This window comes from Rattus norvegicus, chromosome 7, assembly GCF_021556685.1.
Source record: "Rattus norvegicus strain SHRSP/BbbUtx chromosome 7, alternate assembly SHRSP_T2T, whole genome shotgun sequence".
NCBI lineage: Eukaryota > Metazoa > Chordata > Mammalia > Rodentia > Muridae > Rattus > Rattus norvegicus.
The window spans coordinates 15,238,648-15,260,113 of NC_141540.1; the positions used below are offsets into that span (position 1 = coordinate 15,238,648).

The 21,466-nt window shown below is 56.4% G+C and overlaps 1 protein-coding gene across 1 annotated transcript; it reads right to left on the reverse strand.

Moving 5' to 3' along the window:
* Positions 1-7: 7 nt before the first annotated feature.
* Positions 8-19,076, reverse strand: Hcn2 (hyperpolarization activated cyclic nucleotide gated potassium and sodium channel 2). Its single transcript, NM_053684.2, is given in 8 exon segments — positions 8-1,262; positions 1,981-2,145; positions 2,286-2,526; positions 5,403-5,549; positions 6,936-7,154; positions 9,372-9,533; positions 10,917-11,340; positions 18,490-19,076. Coding segments are annotated over 8 exon segments (2,592 nt in total). The 5' UTR covers positions 19,041-19,076; the 3' UTR covers positions 8-579.
* Positions 19,077-21,466: the final 2,390 nt, after the last annotated feature.

A 21,466-nucleotide genomic window follows, 5' to 3' on the forward strand; every position in this document is an offset into this window, starting at 1 on the left:
GCTGCGCTGGGCGCCAATGCTGTCGTTTATTGCGCGGAATGGGGTTGTGGGTTAATGGGGCGTGGGGGCCACTGCTGCCTCGGCTCGTCAGTACATTCATGGCGACGGCGGGGACCCAGCCTCACCCCCACGTCGGCTTGGCCGTGAAGCCCGCCCCTGGGTGCCCGAGGGAGGTCACCACGGACGCGTGGGCAGGGGCGAGCTGGTTATTGCGTGAGCTTGCCGGGGGCAGCGGGAAGCCGGCGGGCCGAGTATTGCACTTGATCCATATTCTTCCTCGGAGGCCACCGCACATGCGGGGCACAGCCAGGTCCTCGGCCAGGGCCGCCCCGTCCCCGTCCCAGGTTGGGGCTGAGGCACCGAGGTGATCGCACCCCTCCCTCTCCCGTGCGGCCGCCGCTGGGGCAGGGGCGATGGGGTGGGCGCAGGGCAATGGGGGGACAGCCGGGCGCAGGGCCGCCCGCCTCCTAAGCTACCTACGTCCCTCTATGGCTTCTGCACGGGCACGGGCGGGCGGCGCGAGGCATGGCTTTGGTGTGGATGACGGCCCCGCCCGGCCCGCGGGGCGGCGCGCAAGGGTCACAAGTTGGAAGAGAGGCGCGAGCGCGCAGAGTCCAGTGGGTCGAGGCCACTGGCAGCGCCCGGCGAGGCTGAGTCCCTGCGGTCCGGACTGGGTGCCGCGGTCCGGGTGGTGGGTGCGGGTCCCAGACGCGGGGTGGAGCTGCTGGCCGGGCGCGCAGAGGCCGCGGGGCTGGGTGCGGGCGCGCCGTGGGGCAGCGAGGGCTGCGAGGCGGACAGTGGGCGCGAGGCGCGGCTCAGGCGGCGTGCGGGCAATGCGGGCCCCACACGCGTTGCCGGAGAGCCAGGCACACCGTAGGGTGAGGTCCGCGGTGCCCGAGGGCTCGAGGGTGCAGCCGGGGGGCTCGCTGCGGGTGGCCCTGGTGAGGCTGCAGGAGGCAGAGGCCCTGGGGGCGCGCGGCGCACGAGGCGTGGGGACCCTAGCGCCAGGGGCCCCACGAGCGGGCGGGCCACCTGCGGGCAGAAGCTCATGGCCACGGCCTGCTGCAGCGTGGCGATGGCCGACGTGACCTGCGGTGGTGGCGGTGGTGGGAAGAGCCCCACACGCTGGCCCAGCTCTGCCTGCTGCACCATCTCACGGTCATATTTGACAATCTCCTGGATGATGGCGTTCTCCTGGTTGTTGAACACACCCGAGCTGAGATCATGCTGAACCTTGTGTAGCAAGATGGAGTTCTTCTTGCCTATGGGCAGGAGGTTAGGGGGTTAGACTGTCTGCGCTCGCCTGAGCACCTGCCTACCCAGTAAGCATGAGCGGCACCTACTATGTACAGCCAACTCACACCGAGTGCAGCACCTACTGTGTACAGCTCACACCGAGTGCAGCACCTACTGTGTACAGCTCATACTGAGTGCAGCACCTACTGTGTACAGCCGGTTCACACTGCGTGCAGCAGTCATGTTACCAGCACCCAAGGTGTGCAGTTGTGTGGGACCTGTAAATTCCAAGTACTGAGTGCTTTTCCTGTGGCAAGTGCATCTGAAATGCCTGCTGTATACCGCGGGTCCAGCATATTCTGTATATACAGGATGCCTGTATGTGCGGGCACACACCCTCTGACCCATCCTGCCCCACTGAATTGAGCCACTGTCTTTACATCTGATCTCCATGCCCTGTCATTAGCAAAGGCCCCGCCTCTCCTGCCCCACATGCTTCACGCAGGCCTCCAGCCTCCTTTCAGATGTTGCCCCACAAACCTAGAATATCCCCCACCCCTAATGTGGCTGGTTTACTGAGCCTGCGCTGTTCCCAGCAGGCCCCAGGACTCTGGCCCTCTGGCTCCTGGCCTCCTGACCCCGCTTGCTTTTCACCAGGCTTTGCCTGCTCTGCGCACCCCTGAGCACACTCTATGCCGTGCCTCTACTTCCCCACCCCTCTTAGACAGCCTGGCAGTAGCTCACCTATGCGGTCCAGGCGGTCAATGGCCACGGTCTCAAAGGCACGCCGCATCATGGGGTACTCCTCCAGCACCTCGTTGAAGTTGTCCACGCTCAGTGAGTAGAGGCGACAGTAGGTGTCAGCCCGCACACTGGCTGTGCGCCGGCCCCTCGTGAGCAGGCAGATCTCTGTAAAAACAAGGATGGTGCCTCAGCAGCCTGCCCAGCCCACGCTCAAAGCTCACCCGACGCTGGGTCAAACCTCCCCGGGTCTGAGCTGTCCACAGTCCCACCCCATCCAGATCTCAGCCTTGCCGTAGGGGGCTCACCCCCAAAATAGGAGCCATCTGACAGCTTCATCTCCTTGTTGCCCTTGGTGAGCACGCTCACCACCCCGTGCTGGATGAAGTACATCTTCTTCCCGATGGTCCCCTCTCGGATGATGTAGTCTCCAGGCTGGAAGACCTCAAATTTGAGCTTTGTCAGCATGGCGGTGACGAAGTTGGGGTCTGCGTTGGCAAACAACGGCATGGAAGCCACCAGCTTCCGGCAGTTGAAGTTCACAATCTCCTGTGGGTGGAAGGGAGGGTGGCGAAGTCACTGGCTTGGTACCTCAGACCCTCACTCTCCCCTGGGCTACTTGGTGGCCCCTCAGCCCCTATCTAACTTCCTAGGCAGACGCTGGAGGCAGGACTGGGAAATGAGCTTAAGGCATACGGGAAAAAGTCCCGAGTCCCTATACCGCCATAGGGTGAGTGACACTGGAATGGAGAAAGCCGTTATAGCGAACAGGACCACAGAAAATACCCCAAAGGCTTAATGGCAGGACCAGAGCTCAGTGCGTAGAGCTCTTTCTTGGCATGCCCTGAGTTCCATCCCCAGCATGGCATAAACCAGGTCATACAAGCCTGTCATCACAGTCCTCTGGAGGCGGAGGCAGGAGGATCACCCTCAAGGTCACCCTCGCCACCTATCTAGTGACATTCTAGGACATCCTGAGCTACATGAGCTTCACCTCCAAAGAGAAAGAATTCCACTCCACATGCTACCTCTGGCCTCTTAGATGGGGTGTCCTTTCTTTCTGCCTCATTTACCCAATGCAGTTCCCAGCCAGGGTGCACCATGCTTGTGTTTTTAAACGGCTGAATCTAGTCAAGGTCACTGCCAAAAGCATATGCAAAACCCAACAAGAAACCCATGGACAATGAGGCCAGCCTCCTCGACCCTCCCAAGGAGAAGGGAGTCAGAGGGACACACAAAGTGTGATCATGCAAGCCGGGCTGGGTAGCCACTGCACTTGGGAGGCTGAAGCAGGAGAACTGCCACGAATCACCCTGTGCTGTAGAATGAAACGTCTCAAAAATGGAAAAGAACGGCGGGAGAGATGGCTACTCTTGAAACTAGAGGACCTAGTTTCAATTCTTAGCAGCCACATGGCTGATGAATCTGTAACGCCAATCCCAGGGAGTCCAATGCCCTCTTCTGGCTGCTGCTGGTACTGCATGCTGGTACTGGGGCAGAGACAGACATTCAGGCAAATCACTCGATGTAAAATGAAAAAAAGATGTTTTAAAAAGAAATGTTGGGGCTGGGGATTTAGCTCAGTGGTAGAGCGCTTACCTAGGAAGCGCAAGGCCCTGGGTTCGGTCCCCAGCTCCGAAAAAAAAAAAAGAACCAAAAAAAAAAAATAAAAAGAAATGTTTCCTTGGGGCTGGTGATAAAGTTATAGAATTGGAGATGTATGTCTCTTCTACAAACCTGTGTACTTCATGCAGCTAAGGCCTGTGAGCTACATTATCTACAAAAGGACAAGTGAGATTAACAGTCTGTTTAATTCTGTTGACTTTCTCCAAGACCATTAACCAAAGGCTACCAACTGGGATGTCCACACACAGCCCTGGGCCCCAAGCCCTGAGTCCCCCATGGCTCTGCACAGGTGCCTGGCCTCCCAGCCCTGGCAGCCTCCTCCTGTAATTCTACCCCGGGGGCTTTTGCCCTGACTCTGCCCTCTGCCTGGGCCCTAGACATCAGGCCTTCCCTTCAGTGTTCTACACTCAGCCCTGAGCACCACACCATTGTCCCCCAATTGCTGGCCACACCTCCCCGGCTGACAGAGCCCCAGAACCTGTGGATGGGACTGTATTTGGAAATGAAGGGTTATACAGATGAAGCCCAGCCTTAGTGGGCATTTTGTGAGCCCTGCAAGCATCCTCAAGACATGTTAAAAAGCCAAGGGCGCCAGTGTATGCTTGGTGTCCCAGGCCTTGGAATGCACAGATGATCCCTGGGGCATGATCCCTCGCTGAATGGCTGAGCTCCAGGACAGAGAGACTCTGTCTAAAAGAAGGTGGACAGTGGGCTGGAGAGATGGCTCAGCGGTTAAGAGCACTGACTGCTCTTCCAGAGGTCCTGAGTTCAATTCCCAGCAACCACATGGTGGCTCACAACCGTCTGTAATGAGATCCGATGCCCTCTGATGCCCTCCTCTGGTGAGTCTGAAGACAGCAACAGTGTACTCATATATAATAAATAAATAATAAATAAATCTTAAAAGAAGGTGAACAGTGCCCTCTCAAGGGCAAAACTCAAGGTTATCTTCCAGCTCAGTGCACATGTGCACTTGGACACACGCATGTGTGCATTTTTTTTGGGGGGGGGTTCTTTTTTTTGGAGCTAGGGACCGAACTCAGGGCCTTGCGCTTCCTAGGTAAGCGCTCTACCACTGAGCTAAATCCCCAACCCCACATGTGTGCATTTAAAGACAGGGCTGGATTGGCTGCTTAGGGGTTAGCAGTGTTTGCTGTTCAATCATTAAGACAGGGTTTGGGTCCAATATCTGGTGGCACACAGTGTATGTAAGTCCAGCTCTAATGGAGCAGACACTGTCTTTCTGGTCTCTGTGAGCACCTGCACACACTTGTGGAGACACAGACACGTGCACACACACACACACACACGCACACACACACACACACACACACACACACACACGTGTGTCAAATAAAGCGGGGCTAGAGAGACAGTTCGATTCCTAGCACCCACACGGGGATTCACAGCTTCAGGGATCCAATATTCTCTTCTGGCCTCTACAGTCACCATGTTCATGCCTGGTGCATAGACACACATGCAAGCAAGGCACCCACACATGTGCAATAAGAAAGGGGCTGGAGACACAGGAAGGACCCTCCCCCACGATCTCGGAGGGAGCGTGGCTGCACAGATGTGTCTTTCATGACCATAGCTTTGTGTCTGAGGCTCACAGGGGAGCAGGTGATGGCCAGGGAGGTGCGGGAGACACGACCAGGAATAGACACGCCCAGACCTGACCCTGGGTCCCACACGTGCCCCATCAGTTTGTCCACAGACCCTGGGCACGGTTGCATGTGTAGCACGCTGGGATGTGCCTGAGACTCCCCAGGTCCTGTGGCTGTCCGTGGGCACCTCACCTCACGCAGTGGGCCGTTGAGTTCCCCCAGGATGCTGTCCTCGTCAAACATCTTCCCCTGGTACCGGTGTTCATAGTAATCGTGGATCTTCTGGCGGAAGTCAGCCGGCAGTTTGTGGAAGGACATGTACTGCTCCACTTGCTTGTACTGAAGGGAGAAAAAGTGGATCAGTGGTCAGTGATGGTCAGACAGGTCCAGCCCGATGCCACCCAGCCCAGGGACACACTGCTTTACACAGCCTGGCCCCTGACACAGGGTTTCACGTAGTCCAGGCCGGCTTTAAAGTAGCCAAGGATAACCTTACACTTCCCATCCTGCCTCTGCCTCTAGGTGCTGGGATAATTGACGTGTACCACTGCAAAAGGCTTCTGATGCTGGAGTGGAACCCAGGTCTTCATGGACGCTAGGCCAGCACTGCAGTCACTCAGTCTCCTCCCCAGACCCTCATGTTTTGTTGTGTGCCTGACACACCATACCCAGCTAGCAGTTATGTTTATGTTTAAACCTGAGTCTAGATTAGCTATGGTGTGCACACATTTAACCCCATCACTAAGCAGGAGGGTCAGGAGTTCAAAGTTACCCTCTGTTGTATAATGAGTTAGAGGCTCTGTGATACATGTCTATCAAAACGTGTATTATGAGTCAAGCCGTGGCGACAGGAGGCAGAGGCAGGGGTATCTTTCTGAGTTCAAAGACAGCCTGGTGTACAGAGTGAGTTCTGGGACAGCCAGGGCTACAGAGAAACCCTGTCATGAAAAAAAAAAAAAAAGCGTTCTGTGAGCACCTTAGGTGTCCGGCTCATGTTTCTGAGACTTGGCTATATATAGTGCCAAGATCAGTGTGCATGTTGACTTTCATCTGCAGCCCCGCCCCCTGGGACCTGGGGACCAACACAGAGCCAGCCCCTCCCTATCAGGGCTGGGGTGTGGGTGCCAGGCTGTCCCCAGCACAGTACCCCAGGGCTGCCCCAGCCCCATTTCTGCCCAAGCCACAGCTGCCCTTATCTCAGCGGACCCCGTGACGGCGGGTGGGTGGCAGCACCAGCTCATGTTTGGGTGTGAGACGGAGGCTTCCGGACGCGGGTACCTGGCACAGAGCCCGGCTGACCCGGCTGGCACTGATGGGGGGTGGGGAGCTGAGACCCATGGCAGAGAGCGAGGGTGCAGGTGGCTGAAGCCAAAGTTCCTGCCCTTTCGCTTGCCGTGTGGCACAGAGCAGCTGCCTCTGTCCCCAGACCTGAGGATGCACTCCTTGTGCAGAAAACGGGCGAAAACGGCTGGCAACTCTACTCTCTCCAGAGGTTCACCCTGCTTCCCAACCTCCCCCATGACAATGACACCGGAGAACATGCAGAGCTGGACCCTAGGGACTGGTCTCGTTGGTTCTGAACCCCACGGGCTCCTGACCCCTCACCTCATCTACCCCCACCTGGGTCCCCCCTTTGACTCTGTCCTCAGCCCTTACAGGAGCCCTTAGAACCAGGGGGTGCTCCCCCCCACAGACTCAGCCCTAAGAAGCCGCCTCTCTCCTGACCTTCTCCTGGTACTGGCGCCGTGACGAGTCCAGGGACTGGATAAGCGCCGTGGCGTGCCCAATGAACATAGCGTAGCAGGTGGCGCCCACGATCATGCTGAGCATGGTGAGCCAGATGTCCGTCATGCTCTCGGGAGCCTGCCGCCCGTAGCCAATACAGAGCATGTGGCTCATGGCCTTGAAGAGCGCGAACGAATAGAGTTCGCTCCACGAGTGGTTCTGCAAGGTCAACAGACACGGTTGGGGAAGCCCCTGGAACCTACCTGCCCACCCTCCTGCGAGCGCTTAAGAGGACTTAGGTCCCCACGGTCAGAGGTACCCAAGGCAGTACATCAGGGACAAGCCAGACGCCACCGCTCACTTCATTTCTGGGGAAACTAAGTCCCAAAGGGGCAGCATTCTGGCCAATCAGCTTCAAGGTCGAGAGTGTCCGTTCCAGGGTCCTCGGACATTGGGATGATATCCAAAGGGCAGAAGGGGAGAGGCTCATCCTTAGACGTCCTCAGTTGACCCAGTCAGAAGAGGGGGGCACTGGGCCCATGTAGGAAATGGAACCGCTTGTGCAGGCCGTGGCTGGACAATGGGCTCCTCAGTAGAGGCAGCTGTGCCAGGCTCCTGGGAAGGGCGCTTGTGGGTTCTCCCTACCCCGCTTCTGACTCCATTGATGCCTGCCTGCTGTGTCCTGACTGACACATACCAAGCTTCTGTTTGTCCCTGGCCTGGGCTGCCTGGGCTGCAACCCTCCCTGAAGACTGCCCCCCACCCCCTTTCACAATTCTAACCTCAGGAATGCTAAGCAGGTGCTTGTCCCTGAGTGTGGTTTTCTACTTCTACTGGGGGGATTCTAGGCGGGGCTCCACCCCTGACAACGCCCCCAGCCTCTCACTGGGGGCTTCTAGGCTGGCCTGTATTGTTGAGCCACCCTCTTCTCTACTTTCCACTTTGAGACAGACTTGCTACGTCGTCCATGCTACCCTTGAACTTGCTATCATTCCGTAGCTGCATCTCTCAGAGCTGGCAGAGGCGGCTCGTACCTGGGCTCTACACCGTCTTTATTTGTCTGTGATACAGACGTGGGGACAACAGGAACTGGAGTTCTTCTTCAGGCTTGTGGAAACAACTTTTAACATTTGAAGGCTGTTTTATCTTAAATGCATTTGCATAAAGCCAAAACGGGGAGATGGTGGGGAGGCGCACACCTGCCATCCCAGCACTCTGGAGGTGGAGGTGGAGATGACGGTGAGTTCAAGATCATCCTCAGCTACCTAGCAATCTGAGGCCAGCCTGGGCTACATGAGATTATGACTGTAAATGTAAGTGACTAGAGAGATGGCTTAGCAGGTGGGAACACTGACTGCTCTTCCAGAGGTTCTGAGTTCAAATCCCACTAACCACATGGTGGCTCACAATCACCTTTAACTCCAGCTTCAGGGGCATCTGATGCCCTCTTCTGGCCTCTGAGGGCACTGCACTCATGTGCACATACACACACACATAATTTAAAATAACAGTAAATAAACCTAATAGGAAACCTTTTTTTTTTTTTTTTTTTTTTTTTTTGGAGCTGGGGACCGAACCCAGGGCCTTGCGCTTGCTAGGCAAGTGCTCTACCACTGAGCTAAATCCCCAACCCCAAAAGCTCAGTTGTTAAGAGTACTTGTTGCTCTTGAAGAAGACCCCAGTCCAGTTCTCAGCACTTACATCCATAACTCTAATTCCAAGGGATTGGATATCCTCTTCTGCCCACCACGAGTGAACATACAAATATGCAAAAGTGAAATAAGTCTAAAATAAAACTTTTTTCCTCCTCTTCCTCCTCTTCCTCATCCTCCTCCCCCTCCTCTTCCTTCTCCTTTTCCTCCTTTTGGTTTGATTTTTCAAGACAGGATTTCTTTGTGTAGCCATGGCTGCCCTAGAACTAGCTCTGTAGACCAGGCTGGCCTAAAACACACAGAAATCTGCCTGCCTCTGCCTCCCAAGTGCTGGGATTAAAGGGGTGTGCTACCACGTCCAGCTTTAAAATAAAAAAAAAATTTAAAGTAAAACAGTTTTTAGAGTAAGAAAATCTCTGCGTAGTTTATCTGCTTTACATGGAAAACGGCTGCTGAGCTGCCTCAGGAAACCCCGTGTACGCTGGCCGAGCTGCCTCAGGAGGCGGGGGTACGCTGGCAGGCTCAGATACCAAGGCATGTGGGCTGAAGGATTCCAAGGGGCACTGGCAAGTATTGGGCACAGGGGCAAGCGCTCACAAGGCCTCGGCGGGCGACTAGGGGACGCTAGTGGGTATCAGCTATCATAGCAGGTGGGTGCTTTGCTGCCCACAGAGGACCTTAGGCAGTGCTAACAGCCACAGGGCACAAGGGCAGTGGGAGCTGCGCTCTCTCTGGAGCGCCAAGGGGCGCTCGCGAGCGTGGGCCCCCACCAGGGAGCACTCACCACCATGTTGTTGATGGACACCCAGCAGTCGCTGGGGAAGTCTTGCAGCATGGGCACCAGGAACTGCAGGCAGCCGTCCCAGTGGCAGAGCAGCAGCATCATGCTGATCAGGTTACAGATGCGCATCACCGCGCTTGCCAGGTCGTAGGTCATGTGGAAAATCTGAGAGGGGGCGTGACCGTGAGAGTCCCAGGCCCTCCCCAGTGTCTACCCCAACCGCTGCCTGCCAAATCCTGTGCTCCTTTGTCCAAGGTTAGTGAAGTCTTGGTGCCCTTTCCTAGTGGCTTCTGCTCTGAATTCCACCCGGCCTGCCTCACCCATGACCCGTCCGGATGACCTTCCCCATCCTGCCCAAGTCCTGTCTCCACCTGCCAGCTTCAGTGGCACCAGAAGCAGGGATGGGACAGATTCAGGGCTGAATCTGAATCTTGAATTCGGGAGTAGGTAACTGGAGAAGTCTGATCTTTCCTCCCCACATTTTCCAGGGCACAGGAAGGCGCATGGTAACACTTGGTGAGGTTGTCTCCCCAAATTCGGGTATCCTGAAGGTTTTAGCTCTGACTCCATAAGGTAGGAGGGGTTCCATGGGGGGCCCCGAGATTATCTGTCCTCCAGCCTTGCTTCTGAGCCTATAATCACGTGGGAGATGTCACCCCACCCCGTCCCTTATCCTCCATCTAATAACGAGCATTCCCCCATCTATTTCCCACCCCCCCCCCCCGTTACAGGCCTTGCACATTTCCCTGTGATCCCACCATGGGCTGCTATCCCAGACATGCCTGGGCACCCCCTGCCCTACTTCCCTTAAGGCTCTAACAGTTAGGGTCCTGCCCAATAATTTTGCCAGTACCTCCTTACAGCTCCCCTACTAGTGGCACTCAAGGCTCCACTCTACAGCTTTGACTCTACCCTAAGAAACCCATCTTGGTTCCCGATAGAGGCCTTACTTAGCCCTAGTTCCTCTCATGGCCTTGGCCACACCCACAACCCAAAGTCCTGTCTTGACAGGATTGGCGTCCATGAGGGCCCCACACCGCAGCTCTGGCCCTGCCCCAGCGTGAGATTCTCCCCTGTAGTTTTGACTCAGCTACAACCCTAGTCCGACAGCTCCGGTCCGTTTCTCGTGATGGGGCCCCACACCCACAGCACCGGTGTTTCTCATGGGCCCTCCAAGTCAAAGCTCTGGTCCTAAAGCCATGGCCACACCTACACCAAGGTCCCATCCTCAGGTCATTGGCTCTTCCCACAGAATAGACTTTGACCCCACCCAATCGTGATCGTGAGGTTCACTCCTACTCCCAACACCTGACACTCACGGCCTCATCTCCAACCCCTAGACTTAGTACAGCACCTTGTGACCATGCTCCTGCCTCCTTTGCCCTGTCCACAGTCAAGGCCAACACCACCAACACCCCAGTGCCAGCATCCTCGGACTCCACATCTCTGGTGGTCCCGGCTTCAATTCCTGATCCTGCCCAGATGCAAGGAACCCAAGACCAAGTTGCTGGGGTCCTGCGTACGCTTGGCCCTCTCCCCGCCCCTCACCTCCTCCCATTGGTGGATATATCGGATGAGCCGGGATAGCCGTAGCAACCGCAGCAGACTGAGGATCTTGGTGAAACGCACGATGCGTAGTGCACGGGCCGTCTTGTAGACCTCGGAGTCGATTCCCTTCTCCACGATGAGGAAGATGTAGTCCACCGGGATGGATGACACGAAGTCTACCACGAACCACGTACGCAGGTACTTTTTCTTTATCTTTTCGGGGTCCAGGATGATCTCCGTGTTGTCCTCAATAACAATGCCGGTGCGAAAGTTCAGCACCAAGTCCATGAGGAAGAAAGTGTCCGAGACCACGTTGAAGACGATCCAGGGCGCCGTGGTCTCGTCCTTGAAGAAAGTGATGCCCACAGGGATGATGATGAGATTTCCCACCATGAACAACAGCATGGTGAAGTCCCAGTAGAACCTGGGGAGAGGCAGTACGCTCACATCTCTTGGCCTTGGCGTCAGTGGTGCCCTCTTCCTCACCCCAGGGCGGTCTCCCTCTGGGACCCTCACCCCAAGTTGGTTTCCCTCTGGAACCCCAACCTAAGGTGATCTCTTTCTGGGGCTCTAACCCTAAGGGTGTCTCCAGGACCCCAACCCTAAGGGGGTCTCTTTCTGGGGCCCCAAACCCTAAGTGGTCTCTCTCTGGGACCCCCGTTCGTAAAGCAGCCTCCAGGACTCCAGATCTTGCTGCAGGACAAGGACTGGACTTCCTCAAAGAAGCCTCCTGACCCCAGGCAGCCAGGGTCACTCTCTCTGACCCAGTCTGACCTTGCCGTGAAGGCACCTCCAGACCGCAGAGAAGGTTCAAAATAGACCAAACACTTCACATGACCAAAGAGGAACAGTGTGCCTGGCACGAGTCCTGCTTTCAGAAAGAGTGGGAGTGTCTGGTGCCGGTAGGTGGCACACTGGGCATCAGTGGGAGGCTAAGAGCCATGGGTGGGCGGGTACAGGGCCAGGGCTTCCACTGGCCACACTTTTCCACCAAGAGCCACAGGGCTCACATCATGGTGAGGCCACAGCTCTTGTAGGGCACAGTTAGTCACCTCAAGAAACACTTTGGAGAACCAGATACAGTGGAAACAGATGTCACCCCAGCACTTGAGGGGAGGAGGCAGATGGCTGTCTATGAGTTCAAGGCCAGCCTGGTCTAAAAAGCAAGTTCCAGAACAGCCAGGGCTACATAGTGAGGCCCCGTCTCAGCCCCCTCATATCCTCTGAGGTCTGTCACCACCTCCTGGAATTTGGGGCTCCCCATAGGCACAGAGCCCACTGTTTCTAGAGCATGAAAGCTGGGGCAGTGGCCGGAATCGGCTCAAAGGAGTGACAGAGGTGCAGTGTTTGGAGCCGACGGATGTCTGTCTCAGGGCTTGCCAGGGAGCTGGCTCCTTCTGCTGGCCTGCAGTTCATGGGCACGGTTATAAACACCATGCCCAGCGGGCAGTCGGCACTTCAGAGAACTGAGCTCAAGGAAACAGTCCAAAAAAGAGAGAAAAAAATTAAAAAGTGATTTGTACTGGGGCATTCGCAGCAGCTCGGACTGTGAGAGCCAATGGCTGGCAACACCCAGTGTTTCTCAGCCCAGCTCTGTGCTGGCACCTGCCACGCACGAGTGACCTTGGACAAGCTCTTCTGTCTCCAGCCCATATGGGGTGAAGCCCTTTGGGGAGTCTATGAATGTGCAATGCCCCTCACAACCACCCTTGGTGGAGACGAGACCTCCAGAGCTCAGAATAGCATCGCCTGGTGCTGGGGAGGTGTTCATTGAACCTCAGGAGCGAAGTCAAACACCAGATTTAAAGATTTTTTTTTTCTTTCTAAATTATGTGTGTTTTTGTAGGGTAGGAGGTCCTGTGCTTGTTCGAGAAGCCAGAAGAGGGCGTCTGATTCCCCAGGAGCTGGAGTTACAGGAGGTTGTGAGCCAACCCACTGAGGAGGAAGCAAACCCCACTTCTCTTCAAGAGCACCACAGGGCATCTCTCAGCCATAAATAACCACTTTCAATCTGGGCATGGATCTAGACAGCATGGGTGGCTCGCACTGGGAACTGCTTGCTGTCCCCAGAATCCGCCATGGAGTCTGGGCCAACCTCTTTCTCTCTGGACTGAGGATGCCTTCTCTTTGGAGAACAGTCATTGAGTGAAACAATCGAGAAAGAGGTCGGCAGAGACTAGAAACCACCACTGGTGGACACAGCGACCACCCATCACAGTGGGAAGCTGGCAACAACCAAGGGTGGGTCTAGAAACCACGGGGGTGGGACTTTCAGTGGTGATGAGAGGGAGGCCTAGAAAGGATCAGAGTGGCCTAGAATCAATCTGAAGATCAACAGCAGGATCTCTTTCTAGGCTGCAGCCACCCCAAGCTTCTCTTCCCTTCCTGGGTAGTCAGGGCCAGGAAGACTTCCAACTGAAGCCCAAGGCTTGCCCAGAGGGAAGTGGGGCCCAGGACTCAGACTGCCCTGTTCTCTACCCGCAGTCGCCTAGTCCAGAGCCTCTCTCAGCAATTGCATCTCCAGGTCACATGGTATGACATGCCCCCACCTCCCCACCCTCCCCCAGCCAGGGCCTGAGGAGAGGGAACAGGTGGCTGCTGTCCTTGTGGCCCTAGCTGGGTGCTAGGGGTAGGGGCTGCCTGCTCTTACACACGTGTCTCTGGCCTTCATTTTTACCAGTCAACCTGGTCCCCATAGATATAGTCAGGAATGGAAAGGGAAGGGTCAGAAGTCCCACACCAAGGAAAAAGAAGCCAGGCTCATCTGGATCCTAGGACTCTGCAGAGATCCCCTTCCCTCCCCTCACCAGCCTCCAGCCATGAAGCTTGAGGAGACAGGACCTGGGACAGTGGGTGGACCAGACACAGCTCTGATTTCTCTCCCAGGCTGTGCATCCTTGTGTAGTGTCCCCACCTTCTCTGAGATTCTAGGCCTTATCTGCCCTGCCCTAAGCAGGGACCTAAGGAACATCTGGGAACAGGTCAGTCCTCTGAAAGGTTGGACTGTCATTCCAACCCTCTGGAAGTTGAGGCAAGAGAATCAAGAGTTCGAAGACATCCTTAGCTACATAGTGAGTTTGAGGCCAGCACAGGGTACGTGAGACTATCTCAAACCAAACAAAACAAATTCCCCAATAACCAACAATGAGTCCTAACGATTGCCTAATTCTGTGAGGACTCTCAGTACCATGCTGTGGACCCAGCTCAGGGGTCAGAGGGCAGATTCATTGGGAGACAAGCCTCCCTTGCTGACTCTCAGTCTGAGCCCTCTTCCCACCCACAGGTGAATTCTGGATAGCTCTCACCAAATGAACCTTGTTCCTCCTCAGTTGTGCAGACCTCCTCAGCTCTGAGGCCCATGGATAACAGAAAAGACCCTGCCGTTCTTAGCTAGACCCTTCTGGGATGGATCACAGCCTCTACTTGGAGCAGTTAGGATCCTAGGAGCCATGGGTAGGCCTCGATAGACCAACAATGACAGCCACATCTCTCCGGGCAGATCCAAGATGTGCCCAAAGCCCTCTGGGATCAGAGATCTAAGCAAAGCTGGACGGATTAGAGGCCAGAGGTCAGGGATTACAGATCAGGCTCGGACAGAGGATCAGGCCTGAGCCCACTGAGTGAGTCCCCGGGGCAGGTGTCAGGATTAGGGTTGGAACCCCGGTGCAAAGACAGCTTCGGTCCCAGGTACAGACACGTATAAAGGTTCATTGTACACCAAGCACCAGGGACATGAAGTGACCAGAAAATGTAGGTGGCTACGTACACACTGCTCCCCAACCCCGACTCCTATGGGAGTTGGTTGAGGAGAAAAAGTCCATCAAGTGGGATTTGTGCTGGCTGCCAGGGTGTGGGAGATGGGCCTGGGTACAATGTTAAGGAGGCTGCTCAGAGGAGGTGGCATTCAAGGGCTGGTGGCCTCGGGGAGAGGTGGTGCACACGGCACCCGGGCTTCCCAGGTATGGGAGATACGAGGCTGGGCAAGTGACACTCAGGAGTGTCAGGGTGGCTAATGGGGGTGTGGGCATCTGATACTGAACCTGAGAGTATATTGGAGACAGACTAGGCCAGGGCGAGTTTCAGGTCCCTACACTCCCATCTGGGAGGCAGGCGCATGCCCAAACCCCACACCCTCCCTGATAATAGGATTTATTCTAGGGCCTTGGTATGGGGTGCATTTCCAGGGATTTATATGCAGGACACAATATCTGACCTCACACTGATCCCTGGCCATCCAGTGGGTGAGGGGAGGATGTGGCAGGCTCAGAACCAGCATGCACAGGTCTGGGCTGCATCTTTAGGTGTCTGAGGGGATCCCCAGGTGTCACCACTGCTCTGATTCCCACCCTGAGCATAGACATTCAGGCCTGGGACACCTTCCCCCAAGACCCCTCAAGCTTGCTTCTCCATGAGAGCTCACAGAACCTTCTCAGGGACAGATAATGCTTAGAAGTGGACGAAAATGGGTGAGGTGGTGACTGTCTGTGATCCTAGAACTTGGGAGAATGGGGCAGGAGGATGGCCATAAGAGGGAGGTCAGTCTGAGCTACAGAATGAGATCTAAAATTGGGACGTCAGTGGATATCACACCCTCCTAACATGTGCAAAGCCTGGGTCACAATTCCAGCAACATGGAAACAGAGCTCGGCAGGCCATTCCTGACTCCCTGGGACTCAGGAGGATCTGGAGCTCAAGGTCATCCTCCATTAGAGTGAGATTAAGACAAACCTGAGCTTCAGGAGACCCTGTCCCACTACCACCCACACCTTTTTTAAGGAAAAAAACTGGGAGCAATGAGATAGCTCACTGAATAAAAATCCCTGCCACCAAACCTGACAAACTGATTGGGTCCTAGGACCCATGAGATAAGAGAGAGCGGATCCACATGCTGCCCTCTGCCCCCCCCCCCCACAATCCAAAAATGGAATAAAGACTGAAATACTAATAATTTTTGGAACAGAGTTCTATCCATCAAGTAAGAGGGTAGAAGATCCTTCCAGACACATTGGACACCAGCCTCCTCCCCCCACACCACAACCCCCTTGAATCCAGAGAAGTTGAGGCAGTGAGGCCTAAAGCTATCCCCAGGCACTGAGTCCTAGGGGACTCTAGGACGTAAGTCTGCTAAGAACCTGGCTGCTCCAGGTCCCTGTGGACTGTGTGCTGCAGGCAACTGACACCCAAGGGCCCTGACATCCCACAGCACTGTCTCCTTTGGTGCCTTTAATGACTCCTCCTCCCCGTCCTGCCTAGGCAGGGAGGGCCGGTACCCTAGTCACCAACCAGCAAAGACCCATCCGGATGTCATGCATGCCAGCCAAGTCACAGGACTGAGCCACTGGGGAATCAAGTCAGAGCCAACAGAGGGAGTTACTCAGCCCCTGGATAGGGACGGGAGGTCCCTGCCCAATACTCTGCATAAAGAAGATGTGTGTGTGTGTGTGTGTGTGTGTGTGTGTGTGTGTGTGTGTGTGTGTGTGTTCCCACTTCAATGGCTTTTCCTATCCCCAGGGCAGGATGAAGGTGCTCCTCTTCCTCCTCCTCTTCTTCCTCCTCCTCCTCTAATGTTCAGTTAATATTGTTGGGCTTAGTGGTGCACACCTGTTATCCCAGGTACTCAGGACACTGAGGCAGGAGGGCGCTCAGTTCAAGGCCACTGAGCAACTTAGTGAAATCCCATCTCAGAACAAAAGTAGAAAGTGAGCTGAGGGTGTTTGGGGCTCATCAGTGGAGCGCTGGCCTGGGCTTCATGCCAGGATAGCCCAAACCAATCACTCAATGTCTCAGTCAACACTTAGCACACTTGGTGTTTCCAACAGCCTCTGGGGGCTCTGGAGCCCATCTTGGTCAACACTTAATCAGAAAGTCCTGGAAGGAGCACAAGTCCCCAGACATGAAAAGTGGATGGCCCATGTACCAGCTTTGAAATTTTATGGCCACACTGACTCCTCTAACCACAGCAACACCTTCATTCCCCTTCTGTTTGTTCTGGTTTTCCAGGCAAGATTCTTAGTCTGTGAACCTCTCCATAGTTCAGGGCTTATGGCAACCACAGCAAGAACAGGGTCCCCCAGGCATCTGCATCCACAAGGTCCTCCCCGGGCATCTGCATACACAAGGCCCCAAGGCTCAATTTCTTCCCACGCACCCCGAAACCAGCCACATGTCACTACTGTAGGCAAGAACCCAAGCCTAAGTATGGCCTTATGTCCCCCACCTGTAAGCTGGGCATAACGGTGATGCTGGGGTAGGAGGGTAGTAACCCCGACAGTCTGCCCCCACCCTAGACACCTTTCTCTGGCTGGCTGGCACTTCACTCCATTCACAATGGTCAGCTAGGAAGCCTTGGCAAGCCCGCCTCTATTCTCGTGTCATTTCACAGGTGGGAAGAGAGGAGACACCCAGGGTCCAGTTCCCAAGCCTGGAAGTCTGTGGAGCAACGCTGAGCTTGGCACTCAGGCTAGAGTATGCGAGGGCAATTCCTGTTGGCCCTAACCCCTCGGCATCTTCCTCACATCTAGGTTCTTGGTAAAGGTAGCATTCTAGTCTCAGGGAGGTTGTTCCTGGGCTTCTGTTGCTCAATTATCAAGCACTGGAGAAGGGATCAGCAGGAACCGCCCCAGGTCCTGGAGCTGTCCGTGGTCCTGAAACTTCAAGCTACAGTTTACCGGAATAGGGAAGCATCCTGTCTTCAAATCTGCACCCTGTCACCCCAGATCGGGACATTAGTCTGCATCCCCTGCACGCAGCTCTCCTTACGGCCCGCCGGTCTACACCCACCCGGGACACGCGCGCGCTCACAGCCAGCATCCCAACAAGTACTTCTAGAGACCCACCAGCCACACCTCTAGGGACACGCCTCCCCTAGATCCGCGGACACACGCCCCCCAGGACCCTATCGGGCATCACATCACAAGCTCTCCCGGAAAGAAGAGACAGACGCAAACACTCGGGTCATGGCCCTACGCCTGCGCCTATCGCTGCACGCAGCAGCCAACTCAGGCCACGTCCGTATCCACACACACGGGATGTGTGGGTACTCGGAACGCGCCCGCCTCGGGCGCAAGCGGAGACCGTGGGAACGCGCGACGCCGGCCCAATAACCCCCTCTCGGAGGCCTCCCGGGCGCGTCCTTTCCCATGCGCCCTTCCTTCTTCCTTCCCTTCTTTTCCTTCCTCCTCCTTTTTCTTCCTTTCTCCTTTCTATCCATCTTTACACCCTCGTTTCTGCTCCGCGGCCTACGGGCGCCCACGTTCCCCTCTATTTGTCCTCTCCACCCTTATGTGCTCAGACCCTGTCCCTGAGGCCGCGGCTCTGGCTCACTGCAACCAGGGCGCGCAGGAGGGGGGAACACCAGGGACCCCTCACTCCAGGCCTCCAAAAGGGCGGAGCCTCTGCACATCAGGGTCCCTCAGGGGCGGGTCCGGGGCGCGCCCGAGGTCACCGCGAGGGGACTACCCCCATCCTCGGCCCCGCGCCTCGAAATGCCACCACCCCCGAGGTCACCATCCGGGACGTGGCGCCCCGCCCTCTCCCGGGCGCGCCAAGGACGGGCCCCTCCCGGAGGCGGCACCTGAAGTCGCTGTAGGGGTGGATGATCCAGGCCCCCGCCGACTTCACGCGTTCCTGCTCGCGCTCCACGGCCTTCTGGCTGCCAAACATCCGCAGGGAGAACTTGTTGACGCCCGGCTGCAGGAGCGCCCCGAATTGGCGCTGCAGGAAGCTGGCCTGGCTGCCGCGCGGCTCACCCGCCGGGCCCGCCTCCTCGCTGCCCGCCTCCTCGGCCGCCGCGGGCCCCGAGGCCGCCCCGCGACATGAGAACGAAACCTTGGGGCCGCGCGCGGGGCCCTCGGGGCTGCACTGCGGCTCCCCGCGCCCGCACTCGCCATTCGCGCCGCCCTTGGCCGCGCCAGGAGTGCAGGAGCTGTCGCGGCTGCAGAGCCGGGAGCGCGGGCCGGGCTCGTCCGCCGACTCCGGGTGCGAGGGGGTCGTGGGGTTCGGGGGTGGCGCGGGTGGTGGCTGAGGCTGAGGGGGCGCGGGCGGCGGCGGCGGTGGCGGCGGCCCCGGCGCAGGGGTCGCGCCCGGACTATCGCCCGGCCGCCCGCCGCCCCCGCGCGCATCCATAGCGAGGCGGCGCCGGGCAGTGCGGAGCGGAGCGGAGCGGCCGCCGCCGCCGCCGGCCGAGCCCGAGGGAGGGCGGAGCCGGGGGGTGGAGCCTCTGCTCGCGGGGGAGGGGCGGGGGCGGGAGCCCCGCCTCCACCTGAGCCACCCCCACCCTACGCAGGAATGGATGAGGGAAACTGAGGCCCAGACCAGCAGGCAGGCTCAAGGTCAGTCAGCCCCTTGAGACCTCAGAGATGCGCTCAGGCTTGGTTCCCCAGGGGAAACTGAGGCCAAGGACGAACCCAAGGTCACAGAGCCCAGCGGGCCGGCCCCTGCCTTGGCACACGATGCAGATCAGGCCCTGGTCCACTCTGGGGTTCCTCCGCGGTCTCGAGGACACCGCGGGCAGGGCAACCGCTGACGCTCACCCGGCCGGTGCCAACCCCTTTCTCCGCTCAAGGTGGCAGATTCCATAATAAAAGTGTGTTCTCGGAGGCCACCAGATCCCTGGCTCTACCGCTTTCACCGCCTTCAAGGCAGAAACCTATGAGTATTTGTGGGAAGGACTGAGATCATTCTGGCTTCTAAGTTCAGCCCATCTCCAAGTCCTACTTGTGGGGAAACTGAGGCACAGTCAGGCAACAAAAACAGTAGATAGAACCTCCTGTGGCTTCTGGCGAGTTCACCCCCAAACGGTGTTCTTCAGCATAGTGAGGACCCCAGGTTTGGTAGTCCTCAGAGGTGCCCAGGGCACCCTGGCCCGACTTCTGCCTCTGTACACATACCCGCACCCCACACTCAGATGCCCCCTTGACTCAGGCATCTGCACTTCACCCCAGCTCCGGGGATATTGGCTCTTGGGGGGTGTCCTAAGGCTGTGGCCTCAGGCTATATAGTGAGGCTGGAACCAGGTGACACTAGATCTGACTTAGATTCCCATCCTTCCTCACCAAAGAGTGCAGAGGACTTTATGACAGGAGGTTGGGGTAAGGGAAGCAATACAGGGGAAGGCTGGCTGAGAACTGGCAGCAAGACAATTCTCATGCAGGGGACTCTTGGGGCCTTCTTATGTCCCTTCTGGGCATCCTTAGAGTCTCCTGACACCCCCCCCCGCACCCATTTCCCTGGACCAACCTAAGTTCACCCTTACATTTTTCCGACCTCCTATAGACTCTCCTGGGTGTTTCTGGATCCCCTCTAGACCTCTTGATCTTTCTGATCTTTCTCAGCTTCTCTTGGACCCTTCTGGCTGACCTCATGCTGAATTAGCTATATCCAATTGGTTGAATGTCGCAAGAATGGGGCTATGACTTCTGCCTACTCACAGTAGGTGTTCCATGGTGTTGGATGTGCCTTGCCAGCTGCATGTCCTCATCTGACACAGATGGGCTGCCCTGACCCTGGGGACTCCGGAGCTGCCCCTGGCACCCCTCTGGTTTCCACTTTTGAACATTACAGTTGACAGTGCCAGATTGTGTCCCACCCCAGGGCACATGCCTGTTCCAGATGAAGGGGGATCTTTCATGTTCACCCTGGGAAGATGTCAGCCGGGCTGGTCGCCAGAGCCCCAGGACTTGTGATTGAGTGCAGGGGAGGAGGCAGCATGGCTGTCTGTCAGAGGACCTGCCCTGCCAGGAGATCGCTCTGCCATCCCAAAGGTCAACAAAGGATGCTAGGACTCAGAGATCTTGACCTGTGCGTGCACTCAGGGACCTTGTTGATTTGCTATTGTGAGCTAGGTGTTTTCAGTGAGTTGGAACTGGCTGTGGCTGCCTGGTCTCCCCATACTCGTGCTGACACCTGCTTCAGTGGGTTTTTTATTTTTTCTCGATATTCAGTAAGTGACTGGCTCAGGGCTGCCATCTTGGATGCGTGTGCATGTGTGGAAGCCAGAGGTCAACCTGGGTGTCGTTCCTCGGGAGCTGTTCTTTACCTGTTTAGCTGCTTGGTGTCTTTATCTCACTTTATTTGCGTGTGTGTATATACACCATGTGCAAGCATGGTCCTCCATGAAGCCAGAGGAAGGCGCTGGATTCTGGAGCTGGAGTTATTTGGTGCTATTGATGACTGTTTGCCCCCAGGTGGATTTTGGGAATCAGACTCAGGTTCCCTACAAGAGCCATAAATGCTCTGAAGCTGCTGAGTCCTCTCCACCCGTCTCCATCCCAGTCTTCAGGAGGCAGAAGTAGGTGACTTTGTAAGTTTGAGGCCAGCCTGGTCTTCACAGTGAATTGCAGACTCGTGCTACTAGATGAGACCCTACCAATCAGTCAGTGGCTGAGCACAGTTGTACACACCTGTAATTTCACTTCAGCCTCATAGCTCCCCTGCCCCCAGATATACAACCTCCTCATGACCTTTGGAAAAAACAAGCCAGCAACCAACAACCCAATGATCCTAGGGATCAAACTATTCACTTCAAGGGTCTCCTTTAGACTCTTCCCTGA